Source organism: Adiantum capillus-veneris, chromosome 30 (genome assembly GCF_014529385.1).
Source record: "Adiantum capillus-veneris isolate H3 chromosome 30, ASM1452938v2, whole genome shotgun sequence".
Classification (NCBI taxonomy): Eukaryota; Viridiplantae; Streptophyta; class Polypodiopsida; order Polypodiales; family Pteridaceae; genus Adiantum; species Adiantum capillus-veneris.
The window spans coordinates 36,993,709-37,020,802 of NC_140960.1; the positions used below are offsets into that span (position 1 = coordinate 36,993,709).

Genomic DNA, 27,094 nt, shown 5'->3' on the forward strand with positions numbered 1-27,094 from the left:
AATTGTACATCTTAGAAAGAATACACACTGACTGACATGCAAGTATTGTTTTTGTCAAGCAAACCATCGTCTCAAATATCAGTAGGTATTCTACGTCCTCCTCATCTTTCACTTATCTAGCTCAAAATGCTTCTCTTGTAAACTGCATTTCAAGAGACCAATTTGGAAGAAAGCTCTAACTTTGCATTCTCTAAAGCTAGCTAAGACCTTCTTTGTAACATGTAATGGCCTAGTAACTTGTGTGTAGCGGAAAATAGCATAGACATAGTGAGCATTTCATTAGAATAGATTCCTAATGAGCATAGCAAGAGTGCTTAGATGGAGAGAGCAACAAAAAGCATAACACCTAGTTAGATAGGCATGAACAATACTTCAAAAGAGAGAGAAATTAAGCTATTGACAACACTTGAGGACCGGATTTATATGGAGCCGGTCCCCCCTTCAAAAGGCTTTGTATTATAGGTTTCCCCCATCAAGGGAGACATTTTACAATACAATTCTTTGTGTTCCTTCAATAACTAGCTAGTGCAAAGAAGATGAAAGCTTCAAGCACTAGCAAACACTTTAAAACACAACATTAATTCCATCATAGTCTCATACCCAAGACCTCACACACCTTCGATGATGGTGAGAGCTAGCGGGGTATGAGAGTATATTGAGAGGAAGCAGGAGTAGTCTTACAAGAAAGATGTACATCTCCTCACATAATCACTCATATTAGCATAGCATAACTTAGTAATTAGCCTGGTAGAGGAGATGAGCATGCATTGAAGCTTGGCTCTTGGTTGGATTTTCATCACAAAGCCAAGAGTTGTTGGTGTAGGCCTCCCTTCTCACAAGCTTGGAGTAGGTGATAAGCTTTCCATTAAAGCTTGAGAAGGAGAGAGAGAGTCTTCTTGCTTCACACATGAGCTAGTGTGAGTGTGTATGCAATAAATACCTTGAGAAATTCAGCCCCCTCTCTCTCTTGGTCGACCCCTCTTGCTAAATGCTCTTGCTGGCACCTCATTGGACCTCTCCAAGCTTAGCCAATAGGATTTAAGAAGCATAAGTGATAGCCTTCTGACGTGTGCCCCCCTTTCCCCTTTTGTGAGAGCTTTAGGTAATTAATTAATGCAACTAAACTCTCATTGGATCCCTTTGTCTCCTGGCCAATAGGAATCAGGCAAGCCATTGTGCTGCTGAATGCTCATTGAACCCCTTGGGAGACTGTCCAATAGTCTTCTAGAGAGCTTAATTCTTATTGGTTCTTTTATTAAGTGTTTTTAAATTAATTAAACTAGATTTACTCTAGCCTAATTCTCATTGGTCCACCTCCATGGCTATCCAATAGGATTTGGGTGCACCTTGTGGGCATCTGGGCTAGGGAGCTGACATGTGTCCCTCTTTCCCTTTGTGTAAAGGAAGCTTGTGAGTGTGTGTGTGCGTGTGTTTCTCTCTCATCCCCTACTCTCAAGGCTCGCCCCCTCCTTTGTAGGAGCTTTGAAGACTTTTTGGTACACACACGAAGCATCCAATTTCCCTAGTGTTTGACCTTTGGACACAGCCTTTGAATTTTGGAACCTTAGCATTTTGGAATTCTTAATAGTACCTTTTTGCTAACTTAGCATAGTAGTTTTGGTGTCCCGTAGGATTCTTGCCCATGGTGTGCCTTAATCGAGCCTTGGGAAATTTGAGCAAGACCCAATCATTTTCTTTAAAGGATTGGGCTCTTCTGTGCTTATTAGTAGCAACCTTTGGCCTTTATTGTGAGATAGAGATAGCATCCTTAATCTAGATTCTTGTAGGTCTCGGCTATACTCATCCGCAGCAAAGATATTCTCGTGTACCTTAAGCAGCAGGGGAATTTTAGATCTCCCCTCAATTACCTCGAAAGGTGCTTTTCCCGTGGAAGTATGTACAGTGTTATTGTAGGCATACTATACCAAGGGTAAGTACTTGTCCCATTGGGACCTTTGATCTACTTCCGTTACATAGGCTTTTAATAGATCAAGAATTTTTAGGTTAGCTATGTCACTTTGGCGATCCGTTTGGGGGTGATAGGCCGAAGAGAAGTTTAGCCTTGTCCCTAAATTCTTAAAGAGACCCTTCCAAAAATTACTGGTCATTCTAGGATCTCTATCAGACACTATGGACATTGGCAAGCTATGGCACTTGAAGATTTGTGAAATGAAGAGGGTTGCCATTTGATGGGCTTTGATAGTCTTTTTGACAGGTATAAAATGAGCTTGTTTGCTGAACCTGTCTACTATTGTCCATATTCCCGTATTCCCATGGATAGACTTAGGCAATCCAAAGATAAAATCCATGGATATGCTTTCCCATGGTGAATTAGGGATTGGAAAAGGTTGAAGCAATCCAGGTTGCTTCCCTCTATCAAACTTTGTCTTTTGGCATACCGCACATTTAGAAACATACTCTTGTATGTTTGGTTTTATGGTAGGACAATAGAAATATGTTTTAATCCCTTTTAGGATAGACTGAATCCCTCTATGCCCCGCATAAGGAGGAGCATGAGATTCATACATTACTTTCTCACATAGTGAGTTAGTAATGCATAGTCTATTGCCATAGAGAAGATAACCATTTTGTAAAGTAAATGGTTCCTCTTTCTTCCCTAATGCAAGGGCTGAAATCACATCTCTAAAATCGGGATCAATAGCATACTCATCTATCATAGAAGATAGATCATTGTGAGTTGCTATGGAAACCGCATTCACTCTTGGCCATCTTGAGAGTACATTGGCTACTTGATTATGCTTGCCAGCAATATGAGAAATATGAAAATGAAATTGCAAAAGGAAATTTCCCCACCTCATTTGCTTGTTGGAGAGCTTGGTATGCGTCATGAAGTACTTAAGGCTTTGGTGATCCGTTCACAGAATGAAAGGAGTCCCCAATAGATAGTGCTTCCATGAGTCTAAGGCATGTAGAACTGCGAGGAGTTCCTTTTCATATGTGCCTAGAGCTTGCTTAAGAGGGTTGAGCCGTTGACTTTCATAGGCTATAGCGTGCCCTTCTTGGAGAAAAATAGCTCCAAGGCAATCACCACAAGCGTCACATTGGACCTCAAATGGTTTTGAGAGATCCGGCAGTGTAAGCATAGTTGAGAGATAAGCTTTAGCTTTTCAAAAGCATTGTTCTCCTTGGCTGACCATGTATACCTAACGTTTTTCTTTGTTAGGTCATGTAATGGTAGTGAGAACTTTTCTATGAAGCGTCTATTGTATGCACACATACCTATAAAGCTTCTTAGTTCATGAAGATTACTTGGTTTAGGCCATCCTTTTATTACCTCTAGCTTTGATGGATCCATTTGGATACCATCTTGAGAGAGAATGTGACCTAAATACTGAATCTCTTGTAAGAAAAATTCACTTTTCTTTCGATTAATATAAAGTTTATTCTCTCTTAATACTTGAAATATTACCTGGAGGCGTTGCTTGTGTTCATCTAATGAATTAGAGTAGATGGTAATGTCATCAAAGAACACTCCAGTAAAGGTTCGGTGAGGCCTAAATAGCTTCTCCATCAAGCGGTTGAATGTGGCTGGTGCATTGGTCAAGCCAAAAGGCATGACAATGTATTCGTAAAGACCAAACATACTTCAAAATGCGGTCTTTACAATGTCTTGATCAACTATCCTTATTTGATGATAGCCACTTTTTAGGTCAATCCTACTGAAGTAGGTTGACCCTTGTAGCTTATCAAACATGTCTTCTACCCATGGAACGGGAAACCTATTTTTGATAGTGATCCTATTTAGTGCTCTATAGTCGACACACATGCGATATGTGACATCTTTCTTTTGCACTAATAACACGAGTGAGCAAAATGGAGATGAGCTAGACCTAACCATGTCCTTCTCAACTAACTCATGCACTTGCTGCATAATATCCTCTTGTTGAGCTTGAGAAACTCTATAAGGAGGTTCATTAGGCGGTGAACTTCCTGGAAGAAGTTCAATTGCATGGTCATCTTTGCCTCGTTTAGGAGGTAGTTCACAAGGGATGTCGTCAATAAAAACATCTTGAAACCCCTTGAGTAAATTGGATAACTCTAATTCCTTGTGAGTGTTTATATTTTCTTTTGCTAAAGCATTAGGTTCATTTTGAGAATATTTAACAAATATCATGTATACGGAAATAGAGCTCTTTATTGACTTGTTGAAAGCTTGCGTATGTACAATGGGTATGGTGTTACCCAGCTCCTTAGCATCTATGTACATATCTTTTTCCCTGAACCTAAAGTAGATTTTCCTTTAAAGGAATTTAACATTGGTAGCCATGCGATCAAACCATGGTGCCCCTAGGATTACATCCTCATGCTTGAGAGGAGAGATAAAGAAGTCCTCTTTGTCCACATAGATTTGGACATGGAGCCTCAATTCCCAATTAAGGGAGTGACTGAAGCTTCTTGCCCCTTGAAAGCACCATCGGCGAGTCGGACATCTCCCATCTCGTAAGCTTGTATGCCTAGCTTGGTGGCCAACTCTGTGGATATGAAATTGTGAGTAGAACCAGGGTCAAAGAGAATAAAAGCATCATGTTCTCTTACCTTTCCCCAAGCATGGCATAGAGGAGATCCTTTGTGGTGAGCTTCCTCTTCTTGGATTTCGACCAAGGTAGCTCTAGGAGGCTCATGGCGGGTGTTCTTTTCAGGACAAGAGCGATACGCATGCCCTTGCTCACCGCACTTGAAACGATGGTAATCCTTGCGATAACGCTCAAGCTCTTTAGGAGAGAGTTTGTTTTTGCCTTTGTAAACTCCCTTCTCCTTAGCTTTGTGGTTATTGGAATTGCCCTTAGGAGACTTTTGGACATTGTCTGTCCCCTTTTGCTCATTGGAACCCTTGTTTTCTGTGGGCTTAGAATTTCTCTTAGCCCCTGTTTGGAAATTGATTCAAGAAGCCACCATAGTATGGTGTATGACCGCAGATATGGTGCGTGGCCTTTGGGAGTTGACATACTCCACCATTTCTTCGGTTAAGCCCACACATAATTGTTGTTTTTGCTCTCCAAAATCCATCTTGTTGAAGACAATGGCTTTGAGATGTAAATCCCAAAACTTGTCTACATATTTGTGTATGGATTTGTAGGGAGAGAACTTCAAGCTTCGCCATTCGGTGAGTACTTTGTCTTTGGCATCAATTGCCAAAAACTGCTTTATAATGGAAGTTCTTAAAGCGTTCCATGTTTGTGGAGCTTCATATTGGCCCGTAGGCTAGACCACCATTGCCTGGTGGACTTTTGAAAGTGCATAGGTACATGGCATAGCTTAGAGGACTCCATGAAGCCCTCATCTCCAAACGCCGCATCGAATTGTTGGATAAAGGCCAAGACTTTGCCTGTAGCACCAAAGGTGCCATCGTAGGTAAGGAAAGAGATTCTCTTTCCTCCCTCTTTGAACTTCTTGAGCTTGGATGATATCTTCCATGCGGCATAGGATTTCCTATGGCCTCTTCTTTTTGATGGTTCAAACATTGCACCATCGCTTTCTTCAGAAGATGAAGAATTCGAGGAAGATGGAGAAGAGGGTGATCTCTTTCTCGCCTTCTTCTTGCCTTGGTTCTCTTTGTCCGCACCATCAATTTCTTCATAAGAGGAAGAGAATGAACAAGATGGAGAAGACGGTGACCTCTTTGTCGCCTTTTTCTTCTCTTGCTTTTTGTCATCCCTCTTTGAATTATGGTGTGGAGAAGTGTGCGATGGTCTTCTCCGTTTAGGAGGTGATGGAGAGCGTTTTGCCCGCTGTCTTCGTGGATCCATCTCCGCGGAGGTGGCAGGACACTCACTTCTTTCTTGTTCCTTCGTTGGGGGCTCTTGAGTTCTCCTTTGAGAAGGATATGTGTCATCAAGAAGCAAACTTTTGAGCCCTTCGTATGATCCTCTTCGTCTTCCCGAATCGGAGAGAGGCCTCTTTTGGAAGTCTCAAAAGGAGGCTTCCTAGGTACTCTCTCGTCATGGTGGGGAGTTTGGAGAATCCCATGAGCACGAAGCTGCCGTTGCACTTCACTTTGGAGGGATGGATTGCCCATGGCTTGTTGAGGCTTGGAAACAGATAGTTAACAAGCATAGGGGCATCATTAGTAGCCCGCTTATTAGAAAAATCAAAGCTATCAACATTAATTTCACTCTCTTTACTATTGTCAACCATTCTAACAATTTTTTTAGGTGTACTTTGGCACTTCAAGCCCTAGTTGCTACTCCTCTTTACCCCTTTAGAAAAAGCACCCAAGCTACTATACCCGTGGCTTGAATACCATTAATTACAAGGAATAGAAGACAGGGTTTTTCAACACCAAAATAGCACCGGCTCCTGTCAAGCTTCTAATAGCTCAATAGTGGTTAAGCCGTAGGTAAGTCCTGTACGACTCCACTATTAAGACCACAGCTCTCGACGGTGATGCCCCGTTATCTGCACAAAGGCAGGTGCACTGCAAGGCTGAAAAATCCCTATTCTACTTACTCAATTGCAATTAATAATACCAACCATCTATAGCTAGCTTGAGGACCTCCCTTCTTGAGCAAGAAAAGAGAAACCTTGTGCTCTGATGCCAATGTAACATTTAATGGCCTAGTAACTTGTGTGTAGCGGAAAATAGCATAGACATAGTGAGCATTTCATTAGAATAGATTCCTAATGAGCATAGAAAGAGTGCTTGGATGGAGAGAGCAACAAAAAGCATAACACCTAGTTAGATAGGCATGAACAATACTTCAAAAGAGAGAGAAATTAAGCTATTGACAACAATTGAAGACCGGATTTATATGGAGCCGGTCCCACCTTCAAAAGGCTTTGTATTATAGGTTTCCCCTATCAAGGGAGACATTTTACAATACAATTCTTCGTGTTCCTTCAATAACTAGCTAGTGCAAAGAATATGGAAGCTTCAAGCACTAGCAAACACTTTAAAACACAACATTAATTCCCTCACAGTCTCAGACCCAAGACCTCACACACCTTCGATGATGGTGAGAGGTAGCGGGGTATGAGAGTAGATTGAGAGGAAGAAGGAGTAGTCTTACGAGAAAGATGTATATCTCCTCAAATAATCTCTCCTATTAGCATAGCATAGCAGTAATTAGCATGGTAGAGGAGATGAGCATGTATTAAAGCTTGGCTCTTGGGTGGATTTGCATCACAAAGCCAAGAGTTGTTTGTGTAGGCCTCCCTTCTCACAAGCTTGGAGTAGGTGATAAGCTTTCCATTAAAGCTTGAGAAGGAGAGAGAGAGTATTCTTGCTTCACACATGAGCTAGTGTGAGTGTGTATGCAATAAATGCCTTGAGAAATTCAGCCCCCCCTCTCTCTTGGTCGATCCCTCTTGCTAAATGCTCTTGCTGGCACCTCATTGGACCTCTCCAGGCTTAACCAATAGGATTTAAGAAGCATAAGTGATAGCCTTCTGACAAGTGTCCCCCTTTTCCCTTTTGTGAGAGCTTTGGGTAATTAATTAATGCAACTAAGTTCTCATTGGACCCCTTTGTCTCCTGGCCAATAGGAATCAGGCAAGCCATTGGGCTGCTGAATGCTCATTGGACCCCTTGGGAGACTGTCCAATAGTTTTCTAGAGAGCTTAATTCTTATTGGTTCTTTTATTAAGTGTTTTTAAATTAATTAAGCTAGATTTACTCTAGCCTAATTCTCATTGGTCCACCTCCATGGCCATTCAATAGGATTTGGGTGCACCTTGTGGGCATCTGGGCTAGGGAGCTGCCATGTGTCCCTCTTTCCCTTTGTGTAAAGGAAGCTTGTGAGTGTGTGTGTGTGTGTGTGTAAAGGAAGCTTCCTTTGTGTAAAGGAAGCTTGTGAGTGTGTGTGTGTTTCTCTCTCATCCCCTACTTGCAAGGCTCTTCCCCTCCTTTGTAGGAGCTTTGAAGACTTTTTGCACACACAAAGCATCCAATTTCCCTAGTGTTTGACCTTTGGACACAGCCTTTGAATTTTGGAACCTTAGCATTTTGGAAGTCTTAATGGACTGAACCTTAGGGTCTTTAAAGCCCATTGTTGCACATTGCTCTTTTGCAGATGGCCCCCCCTTTGGATCCCTATTTTTCCTCCTTTGGTTCCCTATTGTGGCCGGTCTGCCAGCTTAACCAATATTCTAGCTTTTTCTCCCCTGACACTTCCCCATATTAAATGATCAGTTTAACATGAGAAAATCATTAACACTAGAATGGTAACCTAACAAGACATAAAAGTGTCCTTTCAGGGTTTTGGGAAAAAATTCCAAAACCATAGAAGATCCACTCATTTGAAAAAACCTTTCACGAGCTTATAGTTCAATAACCACTACATATGGAAAAAATGAGAAACTTGTAATTGTTCTGATCCCTTGGTCACTACAAGCCTCCAAAGTTGATGGACCAGTGCATTTTGCCCAAAACAGCAATTTCTTACGGTTGATTGCATATAAATAAGAGTGGGGATTTTTATAGGACATGAGATAAAATGCCCCGTTAACTTCAATGGGTTGGTGACCAAAACATATGGTTGCTTTTACCTCACTAATTTGTTTTTGGGCAAAAAAAATAGGTACAAAAAAGTTGCATTTTTGCCGTTCTGCGGACCTATCATCAAAGTTTCTATAGTCACGCTCAATACAAATACTATATACATGTTTTCTTAGTTCCCTTTGGGCCTTTGGATTCAAAAGGAGCCATGGAGCATGTCAAAAGGATAATGGATCTCTTACAATTGGAACCTTGAGGGCAATGATAAAGTGCTAAATACAGCAAACATGAAAAAACTGGGTTTAGCATTATGACCTCTAGAAACCCATAGAAACTACTCAATATCTAGCCAAGCTTGTAGTCTATGATTAGATATGGTTACTACCTACAAAATACACACAATTGGCCTAAGAAACTAGCAATATTGAGAAAGTTATACTTGCTACTCTAAAATGTATCGTATTCTTCAGCAATCAAAAAACTCAACCATCATCATATACTATGATATATAGCATATTAGGTCCCCCACAACTCAAGGAAGATTAGCTTTATGTTATACATTACACTTACACAATCAAAATTGAATTTGGATATCAAGAAAGCCACCAAAAAAATGATAAAAGTGCTAATTTTGACAAAAAAACAGGATTATGCAATTCTTGTAAATTGGTCATAACTTTCAGTTTCAACACTTAGCTCTCCCTACAAGCATCAAAACATGTTGAGAACTATGAAGGCCTAACATCTAGCCATCTAAACCTCACAAACATGAATTTTAGAGTGGTATAGTTGCCAAGATTTGAAAAAAAGCCAAAAACAGGACCCGTTTTTTCACACAGTTTAGGTTCAAAAATGTTGTGCAAGAGTAAGGTTGATGGTGAGATCGATACTCCAAAAAAAATGATAAGTTTTTTTCAGCTCATAAGGCAACTTTGTGGATATATAGCACCTAGAAATTCATTTTCATACTCTTCAAATAATTCAAGCAAAATGGTCACTTAACAGGACACAAAAGTGTCCAAGGACGTAAAAGTGTCCTGTTACCATTCTAGTGTTAAGGAGAATTAGATATTAGTTATTATGACATTCTTGGTCTTGCCCCATCGTGGATATCCTTGAATCAAGGATGACATCTCAAAGGGGAGGATTGGATTGTCAAAAACAAAGCAATTTGTTCATGAAGTTTTTTCACCCCTCAACATCTTGCATAATGCCACATACCTTTAGGATGCACACATTGGCCATAGCCTTTGGAGAGGAGGCCACATTTCAAAGGGAACAAGGCTGCGAAAAGTAAAGCAACAATGGGCTACAAAGGAGGATGAGAAAGAGAGTGTGATGTCGCTCTTTTTTTATTTAATAGCAAAACTCACAATTGTGAGTGAATAATATTAATCAACCCAAATAATTACAAGGTCTTGTCATGCTCGTGTTGAGCCATGACATCATCCAGGGACCAGATTTACATCGACTATCAGGGCAACCATCCCTACCAAGTCGCCCCCTTATCATTGATACATAAGGTCCATTATCATGTTCTTCTGAGATCTTTTAAGTACTGAATGCAAAAATTTTCCCCCGTCCTAGGCTTGCCCTCTGCTGACAACAAGGCACAAGTAGTCCTAGACCAATCCTCCGAGTGTTGCTTGCGTCTGAGCGTCCATATTAGCACTTTGCTTTCTTGTATAATTTCTGAGAAGCTTGCCACCTCAAGACCTCCTTCAACACACGGTGGTTCCTTGTCTGCCATACATTATGTAAGAAGAAGTACCTGATGATTTGAGTGCTGACGAGGAGGGTTGGACCACCTGAATTTTTCCCTCCAAGGAATAGATCAGTCTTGTAAAAACCAATTTTCCATGTTCTTTGGACCCACTTGCATATTTTCCCTGCGAGTGTGATGTCGCTCTTTATAGATACAGGAAAACAATCGTCAACTATCTCTGATAGTGGCCTACACATACATAAGTGATGCTTAGTGAATCCCACTCTTAGAAAGAAAAGGAAGAAAAAAGGTGTTCCATCATTCAGTTGCCATGTGGCACTAATCAAGAAGCTTTGACCAACCACCATCCACAATTCTCCCAAGAGTTCCATGCTTTCTATCCTCCTTACGTAGGCCACAAAGGTCGATGAAGTCGTGTTTCAATGAGTGGTGGGAAAAGCAATTCATGCTTAAAGTACATCCATATATCACGAATCAAAGATATAACCAACTCCATCACGTGGAGAATGGTCCTCACTTTTCCCAAGAGCTTTGAATGTTTAGGTAGGCTTAGTCACCAAAAATTTGAAAGCAAAAGAAGGAAACAATTCAACCCATTTATAGTCCTTGTCTATAGCGCTATTAAGAGAGAACCATCCCTCCATGCACAAGAAGTTTTGGACAAATTCTCACAATAATTCCCACATTGTGACTTACCTCAACATCATGAGCTTCTGTGAGGGAGGCACCGCATACCTAGCTGGGTACGATTGGGGGCAGGGGACCATCGGCCCCCAACGTGAGGGAGGCACCGCATACCTAGCTGGGTACGATTGGTCCCCGGCCCCCAGCTAGGTATGCGGTGCCTCCCTAGCAGAAGCTCAGGATGTTATTCATTGTTAGAAAAACACTGGAAAAGACTCCGTTTTCCTACATGAGAAAATTTCTAAATCTTCTTGTGATGTGCATTGGGGCGTGGGATCTATGGTGGGATGAATGGGCAAGTAAATCTTCAACAAAGCTACTTTGAAACAGAAGTGATCTCGAGTACCTAAGATTACATTGTCCACCTTGCTCCGCCTCTCACCTCCCAAGATTGAACCCACAACTTGTGCATTGAGAGGCACGTGCCCTAAACATGTCGTCTGCATAGGCCTTCATGAAATGTAAGCATACATGTTGGTTGTTGACATGTAAACGTATCCTGGTGCAAAAATAATCTCGTATACCCAAGTTTACTTTCATAAAAAAAAAAAATCTTTGGTACTCAAGATTACTTTTAGGACAAGATCTATGGTGCCTTATTGATGTCAGTCCACTAGATGGATACGGACCCTTGATCCCATCATCCCCATGTGAATTATAGTTGAGGCCATGGACACATAGAGCTTAGAGCAGTAATTCTTCTCCTTTTGAAGCGAGTAACCTCCCTTATTACATTCTAGGCTTTTATAGGTTTACATGAGTGAGACTCCCACCGCCTCCGACGGCGATGTAAATGCCATTCATCACAGAGATAAAAGAGAAAGAAATACAAGGAGGAGGGTTGTAAGGTGGCTATATTTCCCTCCTCCGACCACCCTCCCTGGCTTTCTTGATATTCTCTTCTCTCTCTAGTTCTCTTCCCAAGTTACACATCACTAAATTTGGAGCTCTCTAGATCACAGGCTATATAGAGATCACTAATCTATACTAATAGATAAAGGGGGAGGGGATTCCCCCCCCCTGCCATGTGGTGATTTCTCAAGAGTCAGGCATATTCAGGCTCTTTCGAATTCGAAATAAAAAAAATACTAAACAAATCGCCGCCAGCAGCCTACTCAAGATGGTGCGCTTAGCGATGCCAAATCGATCAAAGCGGGCGGGAGAGGGAGAGAGAGAGAGAGAGAGAGAGAGTGAGGGGAGGTCCTGCTCCTCATCGTCATCCGAGAGAGAGAGAGAGAGAGAGAGAGAGAGAGAGAGAGAGAGAGAGAGAGAGAGAGAGAGAGAGGGGTCTGCCACGCTCAAGAGAGAGAGAGAGAGAGGTCCTCAAGGACTCGCCGACTGCTCTGCCACGCGAGAGAGAGAGAGAGAGAGAGAGAGAGAGAGAGAGAGAGGTCCTCAAGGAGTCGCCGAGATGCTCCTCCACGCTGCTGCAGCTACTCACCGGTTGCTCTGCCACGCTCTCATCGTCATCCACGGGGGGAGAGAGAGAGGTCCTCAAGGAGTCGCCACGCTACTCCTCCACGCTGTTGCAGCTGACGTGCGGCTCTTCACTTGTGGCTGCTGTGGTGACCTGCACAGGTAGCTCTCTCTCTCTCTCTCTCTCTCTCTCTCTCCGCGGCGACTGCGCCCCTATGGGCATTTCACTGCAGGTAGCGCTCTCTCTCTCTCTCTCTCTCTCTCTCTCTCTCTCTCTCTCTCTCTCTCTCTCTCTCTCTCTCTCTCTCTCTCTCTCTCCGGCGACTGCGCCCCTGTGGGCACAAATGAGAGAAATGAAATGAAATGTTATATTGAAATGAGAACCCCCGGCGACTGCGCCCCTGTGGGCATTTCACCGCAGGTAGTGCTCTCTCTCTCTCTCTCTCTCTCTCTCTCTCTCTCTCTCTCTCTCTCTCTCTCTCTCTCTCTCTCTCTCTCTCTCTCTCTCTCTCTCTCTCTCTCTCTCTCTCTCTCTCTCTCTCTCCGCGACTGCGCCCCTGTGGGAAATGAAATGTATGCCAGGCTATTGAGAGAAATGAAATGCTTTATTGAACGTCTCCGTGTCTGTGTTTTGCCCCAATATTTTGCCAATATTTTGCCCTTCCAGAGATGCAAAAAAAATTGGGGCTTTCCATAAGAAGGGCATCAATACAATATGCTAAAACTAGAATTTGTGTTGGTTATGTAGGCTTTGGAGATGAATTGCTTCATTATTTTACGACATGATGCCTTTTTTTTTTAATAGATAATTGTGACAAATTATTTTAAGACAAATTTGTGTTGGTTATGTAGGCTTTGGAGATGAATTGCTTCATTATTTTACGTGATTCCAGAGATGCAAAATAAAATTGTAGCTTTCCATAAATTGTATCAATACAATATGCTAAAACTAGAATTTGTGTTGGTTATGTAGGCTTTGGAGATGAATTGCTTCATTATTTTACGACATGATGCTTTTTTTTTTATAAAGATAATTGTGACAAATTACATGCTAAGCACTAAAAAACGGATCTTAATTGTCACAAAAGAATAAACATTAGAAAATAGATACAAGGGTACTTTCGGGAATTTTGAAATTTAAGGGGTATTTTGGGAATTAGCACAAAAAGTTACTTGAGGAGCTTCCTGTTCGAGATGTCAAGGGGAGAGAGAGGGGGGGAGAGAGAGAGAGACACACACACACACACACACACACATAGAGAGAGAGAGAGAGAGAGAGAGAGAGAGAGAGAGAGAAGTAGGTGTGTGTTGTTTTTTGATGCGATCGACCCTCGCAAGGGTGCATTGATCGTAAGATATGTTCAATAGCAGGGTCACGAAGCTTTGAGCTATTTTGAGCAGATGCAAAGTGAGGACACCTCTCCACTTTAAGAGGGGTCATTTATAGACCTTGGCCCTTCGAAGATTCCTACCTAGGATGTCGTCTCTTGGAATGCACTGATTGCGGGAAATGTCCAGCTTGAAGTGGCCAATAAGCCAATATTTGCGGACGCCCATGAAGTTGCCAGTCACGGCCCACACCTACTACGTGTCAATGCCCTTGATATTCCACTCGAATGCCGTGCCACATGTATTACCGTTGCCACTACCCTCCTCTATAGCCCGTAGGCATACGTATATTCTCTATTGTGGTAGACGCCGGCTAAATGACCACCAAAGAACCCTAAAGAGATTTTCCTCTTTCCCCTCTTCAACATCCTTGGCTACTCACAATCGTCAACAGTCAAGGAGAGCTGAGTTCTAAGCTAGATACAAGGAGAAGATGGTAGAGAGAGCATTCTCTGGGGAGATGGATGAAGTGGGGTTATAGGTGAAGCTTCAATGGAGGAGGGTGTTGGGTCCAGCTTGAGGATCGCAAGGGTTGGGGATGGGAAAGAGTGTGAAGGTGCTGACATAGTCATCCATAAGAGAAGCATGGGAGGGTGGTATTAAGGATGGTGTAGGAGTAGCAATGATGGAGCTGGTCCATTTCTAGAAGCTTCTCGGCTATGAAGGGGTAGGGTGTTGCTATGGAGGTCATGGTGGCCTTTTCCACACAGCCTAATTTTTGGAGTTGTCCATCCACTGGATGTAAGCTTTGAACCACTCATTGCAGCCAGTATTTGTGGATGCCCACAAATTCCCCCATCACGGCCCACACCTTCCACTCGAATGTTGCCACATGTATTAGTGTTGCCACTATCCTCCTTTATCGCATGCAGACATACGTATATTCTCTGTTACGGTAGCCGCCGACTGAATGGCCCTTCAGTAACCCAAAGAGGTTTTCCTCCTACTTCTCTTCAAAACATTAGACAGAACTCCATCTCGATGTTGGGTGCTACTCTCGCACAGACAATGATGGGTACATGTATGAGTGCTACGTCACAGATGTTGTAGAACTATAGAGAGAAAGAGAGAAGAAGAAGACAGGTTTTAAAGTTGCAGGCTCAATCCCATGAGACCTCAAGGATCAACAAGAGTTGAACTCACAGATGCGAAGAAGCTTTGGGTTGTTTTCGGCTGATGCGAAGCGAGGGTGTCGCTTCAGATGCAATCACATACGCTTTCATCTTGAGGGCAAGGGTCACGTTCACAAAGCTCTAGGTTGTTTTTAACAAATGCAAAGAGAGGGCATATCTCCAAATGCATGAACCTTGAAGGTATGTAGCATCACACAAGATGATGATATGGGCAAAAAAAATCATGATAATATTGTAAAATTGGGGTCGTTGAAAGAAAACGTCATGCTTGGCACTACCTTGGTCGACATGTATGCCAAATGCCATGCACTTCATAAAGCACAAAAAGTGCATGAGGAGATTCCGACCTAGGATGTTGTCTCTTGGAATGCACTGATTGCTGGAAATGTCCAGCTTGAAGTGGCCAATAAGCTTTGAACCATTGATTGCACCCAGTATTTGTGGATGCCCACGAAGTCTCCCATCACGGCCCACACCTTCCACTCGAATGCCTTGGCACATGTATTAGTGTTGCCACTATCCTCCTTTATCGCATGCAGACATACGTATATTGTTTGTTACGGTAGCCGCCGACTGAATGCCCCTTCAGTAACCCAAAGAGGTTTTCCTCCTACTTCTCTTCAAAACATCAGACAGAACTCCATCTCGATGTTGGGTGCTACTCTCGCACAGACAATGATGGGTACATGTATGAGTGCTACGTCACAGATGTTGTAGAACTATAGAGAGAAAGAGAGAAGAAGATGGCAGCGGATATCACCCTGAAAGACCTCTTGGTGGTGTCAGCTACACTTTTTGAAACGTTAAAAGTTTAGGTTGGAATCCCCTCCATTTGGTGCTTGGCCCTTTGAAGACGCTTAATATAACATTTCGTTTTGTTTCATTTCATACCCCTCCTCTCCACGTGAGATTGAGACTGTGAGTCAGTGTTTGGGAAAAGGAGAAATTCCGCCCTTGAATTCTAGCATTGCCTTGGTCGACATGTATGCCAAATGCCATGCACTTCATAAGGCACAAAAAACACACGAGGAGATTCCGACCTAGGATGTCATCTCTTGGAATGCACTGATTGTGGGAAATGTCCAATATAACATTTCATTTCATCTCCCTCCTCTCCACATGAGATTGAGATTGTGAGTTATCGTCATCAATGCCCAAGGATGTTCGGCATGCAGCGGTGACCACAGAACCTCATGCCCCCTCACCCGCCCCTCACAGCTCTTAGCATGGCGCAGTGTTGACCACCGACTCTTACGCTGGCTCGCCATTGCAGCCTTCCTTCATCCTCCCGGCTATTGCAGCAGCGCACGCCATCCTCCTCCAGGCTATTGTAGCAGCGCACACGGACTGTCATCGCTTCTCATCGCCATCGTCATTTTTGTGGGCTCATCGCCATCTGAGCCCGCTACTGCAGCAGCGCCCGCGGGCTCAACATCCTCCTCCCGGCTACTGCAGCAGCGCCATCGTCATCTCTGCGAGCTCTCATAGACCTTGGCCCTTTGAAGACGTTTAATATAACATTTCTTTTCATTTCATTTCATCTCCCTCCTCTCCATGTGAGATTGAGTCTGTGAGTCAGTGTTAAGGAAAAATGTGCTTCAGCTTACTATCGTTTGAGTTTTAAATTGGATCAGAGCCCTATGTGAGTAGGGCTAAGCACTGCACAACAAGCCAAATAAATTAAAGTGTGCCTCACTTGCAGATTGGAACAGCTACCACCGGACACTAGGTGACACTCTTAACAGTTGAGGGTTTGAGATAAGCGCTGACAACATCTTGAGCGCACTCTATACCACCGGACACTAGGTGACACTCATAACAGTTGAGGGTTTGAGATATGGCAGCGGATATCACCCTGAAAGACCTCTTGGTGGTGTGAGCTACACTTTTTGAAACGCTAAAAGTTTAGGTTGGAATCCCCTCCAGTTGGTGCTTGGTTTTCCAAAGTCTACCAACAGTTACAAAAAATAGGTCTTCAAAAGTAATGTTTGGTCTCATAGACCTTGGCCCTTTGAAGACATTTAATATAACATTCAAGCTGTTTCATTTGATACCCATCCTCTCCATGTGAGATTGAGACTGTGAGTCAGTGTTCGGGAAAAAGAGAAATTCCGCCCTTGAATTCTAGCATTGCCTTGGTCGACATGTATGCCAACTGCCATGCACTTCATAAAGCACAAAAGGTGCTTTCAATGAGCTTAATCTATGGGATGTCGTCTCTTGGAGTGCACTCATTGTGGGATATGCCTACACATGAGTAGGGAGAGAGAGAGAGAGAGAGAGAGAGAGAGAGAGAGAGAGAGAGAGAGAGAGAGAGAGAGAGAGAGAGAGAGAGAGAGAAGAAAGAGAGAGAGAGAGAGAGAGGGATGGGGCAGCCGCTCTCTTGGCCCTAACCAAGTTAGGCATATCCAACAATCAGTGCATTCCAAGAGACGACATCCTACACACAGGCTTTGGCTATTGCTCTCTCTATGGCCACCTTGCCCCATAGAGAGGGAGGTATAGAGAGGTGGATACGGGAAAAATAGAGATAGAAATATATAGAGAGAAAAACATGTATAACCTGGTGCTAAATATATATCTTATTATTTCTTATAGAGATGGAGCACGTGCTTACCTCTGGAGGAGATTCTTCGGAGGTGATATTTTCTACACCAGAGAGAGACCCAAGAAACAATTTAAGAAATGCCAAGCGCGTTGCCCGAGGTGGCGATGGACCTGCAAAGAAGCAAATTGTAGATGGACTAGGTATCATCCACACAGTATGCTCCAAAATTCAAGCCTCATGTGAGAGAGCGGAGGCATCACAGGTTTCCTATAGAGAGAGCATTCACTGGTTGAGCCATTCACAATATGAGCAAGGGGTTTATCTTCATCGTCTAGAGGAGCGGATGCAGCTACAGATTAATGGTATTTTGCAGCAGCAGAGCTCAATGCAAGGACAACTGAATCGCATAGAAAGCAACCAGGAAAAAAACACGAGTCTCTTGGAGAGGTCCGTTCTTGACAAGGATAGCATGGATTTCAAAAAGCATTGTGCCTGAATTACGAAGTACTAGCAACAAATTGACCGCCGTAGCAGTACAACATACTACAGGTGTCTCTGAAGTTAGATCTATCTCAAACAAGCTCCATGCATTGGTAACGACCCATTGGCCCAAGAAGGGGATTAATGCCGTTGGAGATGTTCCATCCAGTTCAAAGCAGGGCAACCCTTGCAAGAAGTGAATTATGTAATCGATAGTAATACTCACTTCTTTTTCATTTATAGACTTAGCGGATCTATATTTTGGTGGCTTTGGGGATATTGACTACATTTTGGGGGAGGCTTATGTATGTAGTGGATACCAATTTGTTCACGACTCTTGGTTGTCTTCTTTGGATACTACATTCTCAGAGGATCTCCATAATTGTAGTATTTTTGTTGCCATTGTGTCTTTTGGGTCACACCTCCCGTTCCCCGTCCCCCCTCGCCCTCTCTCTCTCTCTCTCTCTCTCTCTCTCTCTCTCTCTTTCTCTCTCTTTCTCTCTTTCTCTCAAGTTATGTTGCAGTGAAACTCTCTCTCTCCCTCTCTCCCTCTCTCTCTCTCTCTCTCTCTCAAGTTATGTTGCAGTGAATCTCTCCTCTCCCTCTCTCTCTCTCTCCCTCCCTCCCTCCCTCTCTCTCTCTCTCTCAAGTTATGTAGCAGTGAATCTCTCTCTCCCTCTCTCCCTCTCTCTCTCTCTCTCTCTCTCTCACACACACACACACACACACACACACACACACACACACACACACACACACACACACACACACACACATACACACACACAAAGTATTCTAGGTGTGTGCAATGTCTGACTTCTTTCTAGGTATGACAAATGTGAAGCACTTCATAAAGCACAAAAAGTGGGAGAGAGCTTTCTATATAGGATGCCGTCTCTTTGAATGCATTGATTGCCAAATATGCCCAATTTGGGTAGGGTCAAGAAGCTCTTGGCTATTTTTGGCAGATGCAAAGCGAGAGTGTCTCTCCTAATGTAATCACATGCACACCATTGCCGATGTGGTATTTGCTTTTGATTGCGTAAACGGAATGTACACAACAATCCAAGCCTCAATGCAACTCTACCAACTCAAATGGGACCTGTCACCATGGTAACTCTTCATAATGAAGCACTTCGGGGCTGATTTGGATGCACCTTTGAATCGGTCTTGAGCAAAGGTTTCGAATGGTCAATAATGGGTTAATGTGGCGACTCCTCAAGAGTCAGGGGACCTCAATCGGGCGAGAATCCGGTTGACGTGCAGACTGGCGCGTTGTAACCGCAGCGGAAAACTATCGGGGCAGAAACTCAGGCCTTAACCGACAATCGTCGGTGGGCTAATCGGATGGACTCGCTCCCCCAACTATATCCTTAGCAGTAGTTAGATGAGATACAGAGAGACAGATATAGAAGTATATAGACATTTACCATGTGGGATGGCAAGCCTCCTCTCACTGACTCTCTCAAAGAAAGATAGACATAGTTGGGAAATCCTTTCTTCTCCATAATCTCTTCTTATAATTCTCTAGATACTAACCTGTATATACCTGTGAGTACTTATAAGAGTTCTTTTTTGGACCGATGGCTATTGGTCCAAAGGTGTTGTCTCCTGGACATGCAAGACGTAGTAGGATATGTCAAGCCTCTCGAGCTACGCGACGTGCAGTAGCGCGAGATAGAGTTCGACGTTATCTGGGTGAGATTGATGTGCCTCGCTTGGAAGATTGCCAGCATTTGATAAATGTGAATCGATGCAATGAATTTCCTCAGGGAAGGATTGCATTGGATGTAGATAACGAGTCAATTCTCTCGCAAAGTTATGTAGGGATTGAAGTGGAAGACAATTTGGAAGCCAATAATGGAGATGTTCTTGAGGAGCCTGTAATTGTCTCCAGAGAGGGAGATTACTCCAAAGTTGAGACACTTTGCCTATCTATCACCTACTTATATTCTGAGACCACTTCCTTGATGCATATCTCTATGTTGTCTATTTCTCATGAAAAGTGTATTCTTCACAACATAGGCAACTTGGATTTTGCATGTTTGTTTTGTGGTGCTTTAGCTTGGAAAACAGAAGCAAAGACCATTCGCACATTTGTGGGGAAGAGTTGTTGCAACTCAGGAAATGTTTCTTTGCCACCATTAAGTGATCCTCCTTTAGAATTAAGGGAATTGATGCACGGGGGTAATACTAGAAGTAGAAAATTCTTGAAACATAGCAGAGCATACAATAGTGTGTTGGCATTTGCTTCTTTGGGAGCTCATATAGATGAATATCTCTGCCAAAGAAAAGGAATCTATACCTTCAAGGTGCATGGATCTATTTATCATAACATTGGTCCATTGATGCCAGAAGAGCGATCAGGTCAAATCCCTCGCTTTGCTCAGTTGTATTTTTTTGACACTGAGAATGAGTTGCAAAACAGGATGAGTCATGTTTCTAAACTCAAGCCAGATGTTTTGGAAAGCTTGCAATCGATGATGCATCGAGTAAATCCGTATTTTCAAGCTTTTAGGGGGTTTCTACAATGGTCCAAACTTCCAATATTCCGGAGATTAGGATGGTCATTACTGAGAAGCGTACAAATGGCTCGCAATATGTTGCTCCAACAAGTGTGGAAGTTGCTGCAATCATGCCCGGTCAGGGTGAAGAGAGCAACATTGGCCATCGTGATATTGTGTTGAATCTTTTGGGTGGTGGTCTAAAACGAATCTCAAATTGCCATAGGTCATACATGCCTCTATTATATGTGTTGCTATTTCCAAATGGTGAAGAAGGTTGGAATACTTACATACCCCAAGTGAACAAAGCGGAAGTAAGCAGAGAGCGAGTAAATGGAACTACAAAGTATATTTCTACAATGGATTTCTACAAGTATAGATTGCAAATTAGAGATGACACGACACAATGTCTTTTACGTGGTGGTAGGCTACTGCAACAATATATTGTTGATGCATATAGTTGTATGGAGGAGTTAAGGGTTTTGTGGGTTTGTAATCATCAAAGTGAACTTCGCAGTGAGGTGTATCAAGGCTTGACAGATATGGTTGGAGCAAGAGATGGAACAAGGGATGATAGAGAACTATTATTGGGTGCTAATGTTGGCAAAAGGGTTGTATTGCCTTCTTCGTATGTTGGTGGCCCTCGCTATATGCAACAGCTGTACCAGGATGCCATGGCAATTGTACGCAAGAGAGGAAAACCTGATCTCTTCATTACATTCACATGCAATCCTGGATGGAAGGAGATACAGGATACATTACTGCCTGGACAGACATCCAATGATCGTCCTGATCTTACTGCCCGTGTTTTCTACCATAAGTTCAAGGATTTGATGGGCTTGCTGATTAAGAGAGCTATTTTTGGTAAGGTCATTGGACACATTTCTGTGATTGAGTTCCAAAAGAGAGGCCTTCCTCATGCTCACATTCTAGTGATACTTGCATCTGAGCATAAGCCAACAGAGACATTGCATTATGATAAGATTGTGTGTGCAGAGCTTCCTGATAAAGTAATGTTTCCACAGTTGTATGATGTTATCAGTCGGTGTAATGTGCATGGCCCGTGTGGAAACTTGAATAAGAATGCTCCATGTATGAAAGATGGAAAGTGCAGGTTTAAATATCCTCGAAGCTTCAGTGCATCGACTACTGTGGCTAGGGATGGATACCCAATGTACATGAGGAGGGATGATGGAAATTACACTGTTCGTAATAAAGTGCAAATGAGTAATAAATGGATTGTTCCATACAATCCATTTTTGTCAATAAGGTACAATGCACATATCAATGTGGAGGTTTGCTCCACTATATCCGCTATGAAATATCTCTACAAGTATGTGTATAAGGGACATGACAGGGCCACTGTTGTTCTACAAGATAGTGAAGGGCTTCTAAATGAAGTTACAAACTATCTTAATGCTCGATATGTATCAGCATCTGAGGCTATCTGGCATATACTTGGGTTTCACATGCATAAAGAGAAACCTGACATACAACGGCTCCAAGTTCACTTGCCTCATCAAAATCAAGTCATCTTTAGCGACAGAGCGACTATACAGAGTGTGGTGGAGGGAGAGGTCAGCAAAAAGACAACGCTCACTGAGTGGTTTGTTGCAAATCAACAATATCCAGAGGCCAACGATTTGTTGTACATAGACTTCCCAACAAAGTGGGTTTGGAAGCCAGCAAGTAGAACATGGACTCAAAGACAGATTGGTGACATGATTGGAAGAATGTACCACATTGTTCCCAATGCTGGAGATTTGTACTATTTGCGTATGTTACTCAACATGTGCAAAGGATGTAAGTCTTTTGAGGATGTTAGAACCTTCAATGGACGAGTATATGACACATTTAAATAAACATGTAATGCACGAGGATTACTGAAAGTTGATGATGAATGGTTTCTTTGTTTGGAAGAAGCTTCTTTTCAGCAAACAGGGCAACAATTGCGCCTACTGTTTGTAGTCATTTTGGTTTTTTGTGAACCAATACATCCTGGTGCATTGTGGAATCGCTTCTGTAAGGAGCTTTCTGAGGACCATGTATATCATATGAGGGTTCGCACAAATGATGCGAACATCTGCGAACACATGGCACAAAACCAAGCTTTGTCAAGCTTAGAGACAATGCTTCAACACTATGGAAAGAGGCTCTCGGATTATTCTGGAATGCCCCAGGCGGATCACACCTTGCAAATTATGAGTGAGCATGGAGTGCTTGCTGAAGAGTTCATGTATAACAGAGAGGAACAAAGAGTATTGTCTGCTCGAATGGAATCATCTTTCAATGTTGGGCAAAGGGAAGCTTACAATCGGGTTTTACAAGCAGCTTGCATGAGCAGAGGGACTGTTTTTTTCTTGGATGGGCCAGGTGGAACGGGAAAGACTTATCTCTACAATGCTTTGCTCTCTCGGATACGCAGAGAGTCCAAAGTTGCTTTGGCATGTGCATCATCCGGGATTGCAGCACAGCTTCTCGACAACAGAAGGACTGCACACTCTAGATTCAAGATCCCTATTGATATAACTTCTGAGTCCACGTGTAACATTAAAGTAAACAGCCAGCTTGCTTATCTGTTGCGAATGAGTTCACTGATCATATGGGATGAAGCCCCCATGGCTCATAGACACGCTTTTGAGGCTCTTGATAAGACACTAAGAGATGTCATGAAAAATGACATGTTGTTTGGTGGAAAGGTTCTCCTCCTTGGTGGTGATTTCAGACAGATATTACCTGTTGTGCGCAAAGGGGGAAGAGAAGACATTGTTAATGCATCTTTGTGCCACTCATACATTTGGCAACGTACAGAAATCATGCATCTAACACAGAATATGCGAGTGGTCAATTGTTTAAGTAATGTTATTGAAAGAGATTTTGTGCAATGGACACTTGATATTGGTAATGGCAATGTTTGTGATGGGGACATACTTGATAATGTGGCCCTGCCGGCTTGCATGATGCTACCACAAAATAATTTGCAAGCATTGGTTGCTTGCATATATAGAGACCTTGAAACACAAACTTGCCATGCATCCTTTTTCAAGGATAGAGCAATTTTGGCTCCACGGAACAAGGAGGTGGATACTATAAACAATTTGGGCTTGCAGCAATTTCCTGGTACTTATAAGGAATATGTCAGTGCGGACTTAGTGTGTGAATCAAATTGTGATAGCATTTTATTTACAAGTGAGTTTGTAAATAGTTTAGATATTGGGGGAGGCTTTCCACCGCATGTTTTACAATTGAAACAGAATGCTCCAGTTATGTTGCTTCGCAATTTGGATCCAAGAAGTGGTCTTTGTAATGGGACACGCTTGATTTGTAAGCAATTCCATAGCAAAGTGATTGAAGCAGAAATCATTACAGGGTCACATGTAGGAAATGCAGTGTTCATTCCAAGGATTGATTTTCTCATGGGATCTAGAGAAGGTCTCCCTTTTGATTTGAGACTCCGCCAATTTCCCCTACGTTGTGCTTTTGGGATGACAATCAACAAGGCGCAAGGTCAAACATTGGGAGTTCTTGGATTGTATCTCCCAACACATGTTTTCACCCATGGTCAACTGTATGTGGCAATGTCTCGCGTGAGATCCTCTTCTGCCATCAAGGTTGTGGTTGGTGATAGTCACTTAACAAGCATTATTAGACATGGAGATCAAAGAACATACACTTCTAACATTGTCTACAAAGAGGTGTTGCAATTGACCTGCCCCCTGCCACCCCCTTGCCATGGGGTTTAACGTGGCTGGATATGTTTCATCCAATAAAAAAGCACGGTGACTCTCGCAACTATTTCTTTGTCATTTACAAGCTTAGTATCTTCTTATGAAACATGGTGTAGCCTCAAGCAAGGTATATTCGCTGAAACAATTGACTAAGATTTATTAGTGATGAGAGATTTATGCTTCATGTGCTTTTTGATGAATTTCTAATCCTTTATGTATATGTATATGTATGAATGAAGATGGATCCTAACGCCTCTGTGACTTACACACTAGGGAGACGACCTCGACACGTCCGAGGTAAAATATTGTATATGTGTGTTTGTGACATTTCGATACTTTAAAGAATTTAAATCTCACAATCAACGATTATGTATTAGATCCACCGTTATGGAGGGGTCCAATCACAGCCATGCAGGTGATTCATCTACTCAAGGACTTGGATGTAGCAAGGTAACAATGTTGATGTTGATATAGTAAAGTAATAGCTTTTGTGTATCAAAATTTCTATCTATACTAATAGCTTTTTGTTTGGCTATAGATCACAATATTATCCAGAATTCTTAATGGTGGGTATATATCATGCTTCATATGATCCGAGCTTGTTGTGCTACATTCAAGTTGCTATTCAGAGAGGATTCAGAGCACGTGTCACCATTGCAGAGTTAGGTAGAACCCGTCCAATTAATGCTATGTTTGCTCAGAATCTTAGTTTCGGTGCTTGGTTCCTACGTGTTTTTGTGTTAGGATCTCTTCCTCTAGTGATTGGTAGATGTGTTTTACATCGTGGGCCATGGGTGGTTCGATACCGCAGCAGGGCATGTCGTAGAGTACGCTTTTGAGCGTATAAATCTTAAGTCTCTACGCATGTTATATTTTTTGACATGGGAAATATCACTTACTCTATATATGTTAGTGCAAAGTTAGTTTGAAAATATGTTGTGAAGACTTTTGTTTAGGTTGCTGCATAAAGGTTTTCATGTTGTCCATCTTATAAATTTCAAACACACACAGTACCGCTCTCTCTCTCTTATCAAGCATGAGAGAGAGAGAGAGAGGAAAGGAGAGAGAGAGCTCTGTCTCTCTCTCTAGCTAGAGAAAAGAGATAGAGAGCCCAATACATGGACAACAAAGAGAGAGAGAGAGAGAGAGAGAGAGAGAGAGAGAGAGAGAGAGAGAGAGAGAGAGAATCCACCCAGTATGTAGACAAAGGAAATGCTAAAAAAAACCAAGGTTTAGTGTAATCCCACCTACAAAATTTGAGATTTACCTCTACATTTTAAATTTGAAGGAGGATTGATGAAAGAGTGCCCTATAGCCCTGATGACTGAGAGAGAGAGAGAGAGAGAGAGAGAGAGAGAGAGAGAGAGAGAGAGAGAGAGAGAGAGAGAGAGAGAGGGCACCAGAAGAGGGCGGCTATACTAGATTTCAACTCCTTCGGCGGTGTACAGAGAGAGAGAGAGAGAGAGAGAGAGAGAGAGAGAGAGAGAGAGAGAGAGAAATTTGCCAAGAGCAAAGAGCTTGAGGGTAATGGAGGCCATTCTTAACAAGCAACAAGGGTAAGTTGGGAGAATCAGAGCCCACAAGAACTTAGAGCAGTGCCACAGCCATGCCATTGCCATTGGGAGAATTTTAATTTGACCTTAAACTGAGAAGATGGCCTCTAAAGATAGCCTCTCTTCGCCTGTATAGCCATAGCCTGAAGGCATTGTGCTTCCTTCCACACGGCCTTGCTACATACAGCTGGTTGTTGGGTACTTTTCCCTCCCTAACTGCCACAGGTTCTGCATGTAATCCCCATTATCTAATGTGCTACTACTAGGTACTTTTGCTCCACGGTTGTGACGAGTTGAAGCCATTCTTAACAAGCAAGGGTAAGTTGGTACGGTGGTAAGCATGTGATCAAAGCAAGGCGGGGACATGGTGGTAGCTATGGTGAGCTGCAAATGCGGTAGGTACAGAAAGTGACAAATCTAGAGCATATGAGTAGGTGGATGTTTTCTCAACTAGCAAAGGGCACGGGCACAGAGCAAAACTCAGGCAAGGAGAGCATGGAGGTGTGTTTGAGAGGGTGGGCAAGAGATGCTATGATAGTCGGACAACACTAGAGCTTAAGGGTAAGAGGGGCCATGCCGCCGCCGAAGGTGGCGCTGTTTTACTAGTGCTCATTAAATTTGAACAAAGTACGAGCTTGCTGAAAATTATAGAGGAAAGTTGACTAAATCTAAAGGGTTTTACACTTAATTTCTCTAAATCTTGTAGATTTCTCACTTAAAATGTTAAAATTTGTAGGCTACATTGAACCTAGGGTTGAATTAAGGAGTCCATTCGAGAAGGACCCCTAATTTTGAAGCGAAACAAATCTAGTAAAAAAACTTGAACACAAACATGAAGGGGTAGGAAAAGGTTATTGGGAGACCTTTCCCTGTAATCCATGTGACTCATGGTGAGCGGTGGATGTCAGGAGCCATGGGGAGCATGGATTGCAGGGAAAGCTCAGCCAATGACATTTCCCTCCCATCAAGATTCGAGGGGAGGAGGGTCAATCACCATGCAAAACTTGTACACAAGGTCACAAACAAGGGCCTATTATGACAAACTGCACACGAGTTGACGACAAGCTACACACAAGTTGGTGATAGTTGCAAGGCCTACATGCATTTTCCACTTATTGACGTGCTAACCACCGATTGCTTGGCAGTTTGTAAATTACTTTTGTTGATGTGTCGGCTTCTTAGCTCATTCCCTTCGTTGACGTGGCATCTTTTAAGTGGAGGTTGCAACACTCTGTTATGGCTGTTGACGTGCCAAACATCAGCTTGTTGTAACGACATATTCTACTCAGGAATGCCAACGCATCTTTTAAGTGGAGGTTGCAATAGTTTATTCTGGCTGCTGACGTGTCGAACATCAGCTTGTTGCAGTGGTAGATTCTGCTAAGGAATGCTAACGCATTGGATGGTTGAGATATCCTGCCCTTCGACCTCCAACCTTAATGAAGAAATAATTTATTTGTGCTCTAAGTTCAAGCATA

General features: G+C 42.7%; 1 protein-coding gene across 1 annotated transcript; it reads left to right on the plus strand.

Annotated features, from left to right (window-relative positions):
• The first annotated feature begins 19,414 nt into the window (after positions 1–19,414).
• On the plus strand, positions 19,415–24,078 carry LOC147417810 (uncharacterized). Its single transcript, XM_086507045.1, has 3 exons — positions 19,415–20,331; positions 20,394–22,138; positions 22,259–24,078. The coding sequence occupies exons 1-3, from the start codon at positions 19,415–19,417 to the stop codon at positions 24,076–24,078; spliced, it is 4,482 nt and encodes a 1,493-aa protein (XP_086363171.1).
• Positions 24,079–27,094: the final 3,016 nt, after the last annotated feature.